This window comes from Nicotiana tabacum, chromosome 4 (assembly GCF_000715075.1).
Source record: "Nicotiana tabacum cultivar K326 chromosome 4, ASM71507v2, whole genome shotgun sequence".
Classification (NCBI taxonomy): Eukaryota; Viridiplantae; Streptophyta; class Magnoliopsida; order Solanales; family Solanaceae; genus Nicotiana; species Nicotiana tabacum.
Window position 1 is genome coordinate 91,336,449 of NC_134083.1, and position 10,778 is coordinate 91,347,226.

Consider the following 10,778-nt stretch of genomic DNA (forward strand, 5'->3'; position numbering starts at 1 on the left):
CCACCCCACCCTCATCCCCACCCCACCTACCTCCCACCTCCACCCCGCGCCTCAACCCCCACCCCTTCCCCCTCCCGTGCCTCATACTACTCCCACCCTTACTCCCCATGCCTCAACCCACCCCACCCCTACCCCTGCGCCTCACCTCCCTCCCACCACAGCGCACACTCCCCCATCCCGCCACCCCTCCCCTAACATTGCCACCGTAACTCCGGCCCCTAGACCCCGACCTACCACCTTTCCTCGCACTTACCCGTTTCGTCTCATATAGTGTTTGCCTAAATTATATATTTTCTAAAAATATTTTTTTATACCTAACGAAACACCGAAAAATATGTAAGAAAACTACTTATTTTCCAAGGAAAATATTTTTCTTGATGCCAAACACACCCTTAGTCCCCGTTACTGACAGGTTCTGGATGTGAAGTTGGTCAAATTAATTTCAAAAGGATAAGGAAACCTTGCTAATTAACCTAAACTACAATACCATCTACCATTAGTCATTACAACTGTAAATTGGAATAACACTAGGGCCGCTTTCTTGGCGTTTGGATCACTTGTATTCTGGCCAAGGGTAATCCGACACATGTCCTGTTAATCCTAACGTGCAAGCCATTTTAACTAACGTTATACTTATAATATAATGGGAACCGCCCAACCAACAGTATGTGTCCACATACAGTTGTGGAGTAGGCGAAAGAGTAGTTCGATCGTACCCTTAATTGGGTTTGAATAAGAATGGGTATTTGGTACATGTGACCCTTATTCCACCTGTCGTCTCATCCATTTGAGCCTTTCCTCAACAGCAAAGTCACATCTAGCTGGTTAGTGAAATCTCCAATTTGCTTAGTTGGACAATGGGAATTAGGCCACGTCGGATAGCAATAACAGCGGTGGGAAATGGGAAAAGTAAACTCATCAACCTTTGAAGATTGAAGCGGTAAACACGGAGCTTTGCGAGTGAAATGGGCCAATTGTTTCTGCTTTCCTCGTCCTTGCCCGCTTATGTTTGAAAAATGCTTTCTAGGAGTCTTATGCCTTATCCATAACCAACGGAACTATGTTTCTCTTTTATTTGAATTCTGAAATTGACCCATTGTTCAATTATAATTTTACTTTTACCCATCTACTTTCGAAAATGATCTAAAAATACCACTCGTTATACTATTGGGTTATCTATAACCCTGGAGTCATACTTTGAGTTCAAATATACCCCTAATCTAAACGGAGTGACACGTATCATTGTCCTGTTAGTCAATTCTAAATATCTCCTAATAAATTAAAAAGACTCATTACCCATACTCAAAAAATAAATTTTTTTATTTGTAAAAACTGAAAAAAACTATAAATTCTTTTTTTTACTAAAAACTGAAAAACAACGAATTTTTTTTTCCAGTTTTTACAAAAAAACTGCTTTAAAAAAATTGAAATATATTTTGTAAAACAATATTTTTATAAAAACTGAAAAAAAAACTGAAAAATAATTTTCTAAAGCAACTAAAATCTGAAAAAAACTGAAATATTTTTAACTAAAAACTGTAAAAAAATAAAATATTTGTTTTAGAAAATATTTTTCAGCTTTTTTAAAGCAGTTTTTTTTGTAAAAACTGGAAAAAAAATATTTTTTCATTTTTTAGTAAAAAAAATTTAGTTTTTTCCAGTTTTTACAAAAAAAATTTCTTTAGAAAATTGATTTTCAACTTCTTTTTTTTTTCCAGTTTTTACAAAAATATCGTTTTAGAAAATATTTTTCAGTTTTTTCTAAAGCAGTTTTTTTTATAATAACTGGAAAAAAAAATATTTTCGTTTTTTCAGTTTTTAATAAAAATAATATCAATTTTTTTCAGTTTTTACAAACAAAAAAAATTATTTTTCGGGTATGGGTAATGAGTCTTTTTAATTAATTAGGAGATATTTAGAATTGACCAACAGGACGATGACACGTATCTCTCCGTTTAAATGAGAAGTATATTTAAATCCAAAGTATGACTGCATGAGTATAGATAATCTAATAGTATAACGAGGGGTATTCTTAGACCATTTTCAAAAATAAAGTGATATATTTGGCCATTTTCCGTTTCATTTAATGATAGTGGAATTCGGATAAGGCTTTGAAACATCAGCTTTAGAACAATGTTTCAGTCAACTAATAATAAGAATTAAATGACTTCCAAGAAGCTACCATTTATAAAATGATTCGAACGACCATATTGACCCAACATTTGAGCCATATATTTGTTTGTTAGGGCAGTATTTACCTACCATAAATGTTTATATCTTATATTCCAGATGGTTGTAGAAATTGCACAATTAGACTCAGTCTAGAAATTGATATTCCAAAAATTTAAATCAAGCTCTAGTAGGTGGTATGACTGTGTCCCCATGGTAAGTTTATGAAGAAGAAAATGAGGAATTCTAATTACCTTTTACTACAACTTAAAAAAAGTTTTTGGGAGGAGTGGGGGCGTTGTTAGCAGCATGAAGTGGATCTTATCCTTTTGCCAGCCTTAACGACAACATAAAAGAAAAAATCTTCTTTTCAGGAAACAATATTTTTTGGATTTCCAGTAGTTTTCCAAAACATACTTATCATTCATTACTTTTACGTTAAACAGAATAGATTAAAACGTTAGCCGCAATATTGGAATAAATTTTCAATCTCAAGATCTCCAAAATCACAAAGGTAAAATTTTCAATTGTTGGCCGCAAAAACTCTTTCCCATAGATCACGGGCATATATGCTGTTTCCAGCCCTTTGAACGAATTGGACTTAGCGACGAACGGTTACCAAATGTCCTAGGTTTAATATATTCTTTAAGTGCAACCAAAGTCAAAGTCACTGTTGCCTTATCTTCAATTTCAAAGCCCATTGGCCTCACTGGCACGTTTCGTGAACCACGTCGTAGCTGATTGACACCCTGGCTGCCTTAATTGAAAGAAAAAGCGTCCCATCACTAACACCTTTCAATTTCCTAGCGGTAGGTGCTTGCCATTTGGTCAAGTAAACGAAGTTGCGCTCACTGTTTTATGGGAATATCAATATATCCGTATATGGATAATCATCATGTTTTTTTTTATTTTTTTATATTTTAGTTTATGGCTTTCAAAATAATTACTATACAATATTCAACACAGCCGCGTCTTTGAAACTCCTTCCTTTCCACACGCCTTTTCTTCTGTTTTCAATTACACCTTTCTATAAATAGCTCCCTCTCTTCTTCCTTCCAAAACCAAGCAAATCTTACAACATTTTTCTCAGCAAATTTACAATTTCTTCCCTTTTATTAAAAAATGGTTGATTACGATAGAAAGACAACAAAGATGATATCCTCTGATATGCCTAGCAAATCGCCGAAGATTTCAAATAAGCTTCAAATTTCAATACCAGCTGCGGCACCTATTCGGTTGACGGAGCTGTCGGCGGCGTCTGATTCAGCTTGTTCAGCTTACGAGCACTACCTAAGGCTACCGGAGCTGAAGAAGATATGGAGTTGTGTAGAATTTCCGAGTTGGAAGAATGAATCGTTGCTCAAACCGGCTTTGCAAGGTTTGGAAACGACTTTCCGGTTCATTTCTATTGTGTTGTCTGATCCTAGACCGTATATGAACCGGAGAGAATGGAAGCGGAGGCTTGAATCATTGGCAATGGATCAGATTGAAATCATAGCTATGTTGTGCGAAGATGAAGAAGAGGATTCGGAGACACGTGGCACGGCTCCCGTCGGTGACCTCACGTCGTCAACTAGTGTATTGGCTCGTCAGAATAGTTCGGCGGAAGTGTGGAAGCTTTCCGATGAGACGACGGTGGTTAGCCAAACGAGTGAAGCCAGCTTGTTGCCTCGTCTCGCGGCTTGGCAGAAGTCCGAAGACATAGCGCAGAAGATTTTGAATTCCATTGAATGCGAAATGAGGAGATGTCCATACACACTCGGATTAGGCGAGCCGAATCTGAGCGGCAAGCCAAGCCTTGAATATGACGCAGTAGTCAAGCCATCGGAGCTTCACGCTCTGAAGAAAAGCCCTTCCGATCGCATGAATTTGGAAAATTTCGAAAACCGAACGCTGTACACGACGCACCAGATCCTCGAGACATGGATCTACGCGTCAAAAATGCTTCTAAAGAGAATCGCCGAGAGAATCGATCGCAAGGACTTGGAAAAAGCCGTTAACGACTGCTGGTTACTGGAGAAAACGTGGAAACTTCTAACAGAAATCGAAGACCTTCACTTGCTAATGGATCCGGACGATTTTCTGCGCCTAAAAAACCAATTATCCATTAAAGCAACTACCGAATCGGAGCTATTTTGCTTCCGATCCAAAGGACTCGTAGAAATTACCAAACAATCCAAGGATCTAAAGCACAAAGTGCCGAACATTCTAGACGTAGAGGTAGATCCCCAGGGTGGGCCGAGAATTCAAGAGGCAGCCATGGAGTTGTTCAGGAAAAAGGAAAGCTTCGAGAAGATTCACTTACTTCAAGCTTTACAAGCAATTGAAATGGCAGTGAAGAGGTTCTACTATTCGTATAAGCAGTTGTTGGTAATTGTTATGGGGAGTTTAGAAGCTAAAGGCAACACAACATTTATGGCCGTTGATACAAGCGATGCATTGGCTCAGATCTTCCTTGAGCCAACATATTTTCCGAGTCTGGATGCTGCAAAAACTTTTCTGGGAGAACAATGGAGTCATGAGCATGGGAAGTATAGTCCAGAGAGAAGTAACAAGGCCTAAAGTTGATTAGTCACTGGGGATTTACTACGATAATGAAGTATTACAAAATCAAACTTGGGTGGAATACAGATTTTATTTTATTTTATTTTATGTTCACCTTCGTTAACAGTATAGTATACATTATACAGATGGTATTTATTGTATCAAATCATTTTTTAGAATTTTGCCAAGGCATTCTTTTGGAAATATAATGAGATTTTCATGTATGCGTCACTAGAATGCAAAATTTCTAGAGGATTAAATCTTCATTGGCGTTGATGTAGTTTAGAGCGCGTTTGGACATAGGAATTTTTTCAATCTTTTTTCGAATTTTTTTTTATTTTTTTTCGAAATCAGTGTTTGGCCATAAAATTTTCAATTTTTGCTTGAATATGAATTTTGAAATTTCAAAAAGTTATTTTTTAAAAGTTTTTCACTCATATCACTCACAAAACTTCAAAAACAATCTAAATTATATTCATGTCCAAACACAATTCTAATTTTCAAATACAATTTTTACTTATTTTTTTTATTTTTTATTTTTTATTTGGAATTTTACAATTCTTATGTCCAAACGCCCACTTAATGTCTTTGAAGTGTAGGCCAATTTTAATCCGATATTTAAGTGTAACGATGATCATTACCCTCTTTTAAGGTAATTGCGGATCTATTAAAAGAGATTTGGGGTTCGACCTATGATTGTAGTGATACATTTTCTTTCTAGTTTGAATTATTTGATGGGTATTTAATGACAACAAATTTACGTGGAGTGACAATTATGGGCTGTTGATTTTCCATTGGAACTTTTACCATACTAATAGCCTGTTTGGTCGAGCTGAAAAAATCAGCTTATTTTGGAAAGTATTTTTGGAGAAAACAATTTGTGTTTAGCTAATCAATTTAAAAAATACTTTTGAATATTAATTTATCTTTGACCAAACTTTTCAAAAAATATTTTCATGTGTCAAATTACAAATAAGGACTTGAACAAATTTACTTAATAGTTAATATTATATAAGTAGATAAATTATTACAAATATTTATTATTAAATATAATAATTAAGTTTTTATTTTATTTTATTTAAGTAAAATATAAAAATAAAATTGAAAAGTACTTTATTCTTTCAAACATCCTATAAGTGGGCGTTTGATCATAAGAATTATAATTTTTTTTTAAAAAAGTGAACTTTTAAAAAAAAAGTAAAAATGATATTTGAAAATTAGAGTTGTGTCTGGACATGAATATAATTTTGACATGTTTTAAATTTTTATGAGTGATTTGAAGTGAATTTTGAAAAGTAATTTTTTTTGAAGTTTTTTAAATTTTCGAAAAATTTCGAAATTCTATTTCAAGTGAAATTTAAAATTTTCATGGACAAACACTGGTCCGAAAAAAAAGTATTTTTTTTTGAAAAAAAATGAAAAATATCTTATGGCCAAATAGGCCCTTAAATTACAAACTTATTTATCCCTAGTAGAAAGGTGATACCTAATTACATTCTCATATACAAATTACTAAGTTAGCGTTTAGCCATATATTCCCAAATTTGTTCTGAAAAAACTAATTTGGGTGAGGTTTGGTTTGAAGATGAAAATGTGTTTGAACATCAGTTTTCAAAATATATTTTCTAAATTTATTTTAGAAAAACATGAAACATGACTTATACCCACAAGTTATAAAAACTATCACAAATACCCAACAGTACCATTATCAATAACATTCATTATATTATCGCAAACCATAGTTCTGAACATAAATAAATTTGATACAAAATTATTATTTTTATAATGAACTACATGATACACTATCAGGTGACTGAGAAGACGAAGCAACATTGTTACAAAATAATAAATTGTGGGCTATTTTATAAAATATAAAAGTTTGGGGCAATTTTTAAAAAATATAATAGTGATATTTTGGCCCAAAACCAGCTATTAAGCTGGGTTTGAGATTTGAGATTTGGAATTTGGGATTTTGTCAAAATATAGGTAAAATCTATGGCCAAACATGTATTTGCCAAATAAAATTCAAATTTATTTTAGTAAAATCTATGATCAAATGGTAATTATATATACAAATAAATGATAAACGAGTATCTCAGTAATCATAGGCACTTAAATAGGTAATAATGAATACATTCATTATTCTCTCTCTTATCGGCTCTATTCTTCTTCTTTCAATCTTCTTTGCTTTTCTTCTCTTTTCTCATCTTCTTTCTCTTTTCTTCTTCACGGAATTCAACAATAGATTTCGATCTTTTGGCTATGGAAATTCAGCTTAGCAATTTGTTTTCTATTACACGATTGTTGTTCGAATTGAAGTTTCCAATCTATAAATTTTCTCAGTTTTGCTAATCGATTCTTTCTAATTCAGTATTACTTCGACATTACATTTGATGAAAATTAGTGTAGGTTCTGGTTTGAATTACAGAATAAAAATTGAAGAGAAAGAAGAATACACCACATGCAAAATATATATAAATCACATACAAATACATAAAAGACATATTGACCACACGTTTGAAGATGTATCAAAATTATATTAAAGTTGCATTATAGTTATATGCTGAGTAGTATGAAAGTTATATTTAAGTTATATATTATTGTAGTTGTATTGAATTTGCACGAATATTGTATAAAAATTATAAATAAGTTGTATGCTATATAATTAGTTGTATGAAATTTATTTTTAAGACGTATGTTGTTGTAAATGTATTAAATTGTATCTATTTTGTATGAAACTTGTAACTAAGTTGTATATTTGTATCATATACATTCTTTTTTCTTGCTCGATTTACTAGGGAAGGAAAAGCAGAGATTTTGAAACCAGTAAAACACATTCTTACCTTCAATCTTCCCACAACGTCTAAGTTGAACAGTGATATGCTGAATCTGTTCAGTGGAAGGAGTTCTCGTGCCACATACATACAACTCCTTAAGGGATCAAAGTTATTCTGGAGTTGGATTCCAACATGCAATATTAGATGCTTCGAATTATTAGAACTGCAAAAGTAAGATGCTTCGAATATCTTGCCAAAATTTCAATTATCAGAAAGGATCCTAAACACAATGACTACATAAGGAGCAGAATAGAGCACAATTAAAAATAGCCTGTCACGTTAAGAAGGATTTCGTGGCTATGTTCACTTTAACCAAATATTGAATGAAGATCTTTTGTCACTGCTTCTGTGCATAGAAAGTTAATACTCATAATACCTAATAATTGATATTGTATTAAATCTGCAATTGAACAACTGTCATCATACTTTTCTATAATGGAGCTACTATATTTCTTGTCCTGAGTTAGCAACAAATATTGTATACTATGATTAGTGGTATGTTAGATGGTATTTACAATTATGATTAATGATTACTATTGAATTATGATATACTACTTTTGGTATACTATGATTATTGTTGAATCATAATATACTATTTGAGTTTTTGAAATGATATTTCCAATATTCTTGGTTACACATTAGTATACCATGATTCGACAATCATGATATCCTCATTATTCTTAGTATACTACTTTTTGGTATACTATAGTTACTGTATGTAAGACCCCGTAAAATTTTCTAATGACTTAAGACTTTAGAATGCACCACAGGCGATCAGGAATAACACTTTCAGTGTCTAAGGAGACCTACTAACTTGGACCATATCATCTGGTCATAGAAACATATGAGGAATGTCACGACCCAATTCTCCTATAGGCCGTGATGGCACCCAACATAACCACTAGGCAAGCCAATAGTGAATTAAGCCATGTTATGCCTCTTTTAATAAGTTTTCAGTAATTAAATTTCATTAATTAAAAGGTTAAGAAACAACAAGTTTAAATAAATAGACAAAAATGGCTGAGTGCAGTCATAACAATAGGTAATCCAAAATCAGATGACTGTTAGTGTGTGTGCCAAGACCTGGTATCACCAGTGTATGAGCACTAATAGATTATAAAAAACTCTAGCTACTGTCTGAAATGAAAATAGAAAGGAAATAAATGCAAAGGAGAGGCTCTAGGTGTTGCGGAATGGCTCAGGAAGCAACTCAACACTAGGCCTCGGGATATCTGGGATGCGCGCCGGCAGGACTGCAAGTTGTACCTGCCTCAGATCCTGCACGATTAGTGCAGAAGTGTAGCATGAGTACATAAACAACATGTACCCAGTAAGTATCTAAATTAACCTCGAAGAAGTAGTGACGAGGGGTTGACTTCGACAATTACTAAGGGCTAACAATATGAATACCGAAATTCTAAATAAGCATGAGTTATGTAAATAATTATACTAATTCATTAACAAGCAGGAGCAAATAATTCATTCACATTTTAAATAAATCCCAAATAAATTCCCGCCATTTAATAAATGTAACCTCCTAAGCCACAAAATAATATAAAGTATGAATAGGCTCCGAGTATTATTAAGCACGATTTATGCCGAGGTCGTACGGCCCGATCCAGAGTAACGTGTACACTGCCGAGGGACGTGCGGCACGATCTATAGATGTATTTATCTACTGCCGAGGCGTTCGTCCCACCACAAGAAGAGATGATACTTTATAAGCATTTGATTTAAACGTTATAACAAGGCTAATACACAATGTAATAAAATTTTCATTAACGGTCAAGTAATCCGCTAAAAATTCAAGTAGGTGAAATTCGGTCTTTTACAATTTTTCTAATTAGTTCTAATATAATATAGGCACTTAAATTGACAAGTATGGTGCAAATATTATAAGTAATTCATGATTTGAGTCCTAAACTACCCGGACATAAGCATAAATAGTAACTACGCACGGACTCTCGTCACCTCGTACGTACGTAGCCCCCACAATTAGAAGCAATTATTAACTTAAATCACATATGGGGCAAATTCCCTCTTACAAGGTTAGACAAGAGACTTACCTCGTCTCAAGGCTCACTTTCCGATCACAATTTCGCTCTAAAGCCTCAACTCGGTGCCGAACAATAAAAACTAGTCAAATTTTATATAAATTAATCAATACATGTTCAAAAGTTCATATTCTAACTATTAGAGTGATTACCCAATCCCAGTTGGAAGATTCCTAAAATTTACCTCTGGCCCCACATGCCCGGATTCCGAAAATTTTCGAAAAACGTTGTGAGCCATAAACTCACGAACTAAAATATATAATTTTTACTCAATTCCATAACTATTTTCGTGGTTAAATTCCAATTTTACCAAAACCTAGTTTTTTCAACTAAACTCATAATTTTTTCATGTTAAAATCTACCCATAATCTATGTATTAAACTTACATTGGATAGGAATTATTTACCTTCAATAGCTAGGTTGAAATCCCCCTCTTTAAAGCTCCAAAATCGCCCAAGTGTATAATAAATGAACTTAAAATAGCCTAACTCTCGTTTTTAAAAGATGTTCTGCCCAGCTGCCCCTTCTACGTGAACACGGAAAGGGCCCGCATTAGCGAAAGCAAATGGCCCAGGCCTAGAAAAATTGGCCATCGCGAACGCGGCCAGGGCCTCGCGAACGCGGAGGCTTACCTGCCCTGCCCTGCCCTACGCGAACGCGAAGACCAACGGTGCCACTCCCACCCAGGTCGCCATACTTTTCACGAGCGTGGACCCCATCACGCAAACGAGAAGCACAAAAATCCCCCCAGCCCAATTCCTTCACCGCAAACGCTAGTGTTCTTCCGCGTTCGCGAAGAAGGAAACCAGAACTGAAAAATCTGGTTTTTTCAACTTAGCTCCGGGTGGTCCAAAACACACCCGAGCCACTCGGAACCCCGTCCAAATACACCAACAAGTACATAAATATAATACGGACATGCTCGAAATCTCGAAGCGCGTAAAATAATAACGAAACTAAGTATCGCACCCCAAACTAAATTGAATCAATTTATGAACTTTAAATTTCCAATTTGCTTTGAACGCGCCGAATCATATTTACACTACTCGGAATAACATCAAATTTTGCATGCAAGTCTTAAATATTCAGCGTCGAAATGCTCCCGGTTCATCCAAACCCCGATCCGAACATATGCCCAAGTCCAAAATTATCATATGAACCTATTGGAACTGTC

At 34.5% G+C, this 10,778-nt stretch overlaps 1 protein-coding gene across 1 annotated transcript; it reads left to right on the forward strand.

The window, feature by feature from the left end:
• The first annotated feature begins 3,000 nt into the window (after nt 1-3,000).
• Nucleotides 3,001-4,937, forward strand: LOC107799559 (nematode resistance protein-like HSPRO2). Its single transcript, XM_016622683.2, has one exon. The coding sequence runs from the start codon at nt 3,292-3,294 to the stop codon at nt 4,729-4,731; it is 1,440 nt and encodes a 479-aa protein (XP_016478169.1). The 5' UTR covers nt 3,001-3,291; the 3' UTR covers nt 4,732-4,937.
• Nucleotides 4,938-10,778: the final 5,841 nt, after the last annotated feature.

Excerpts from the sequence above, each read along its gene's own strand:
- LOC107799559 (XM_016622683.2), top strand. The coding sequence starts at position 3,292 with ATGGTTGATTACGATAGAAAGACAACAAAGATGATATCCTCTGATATG.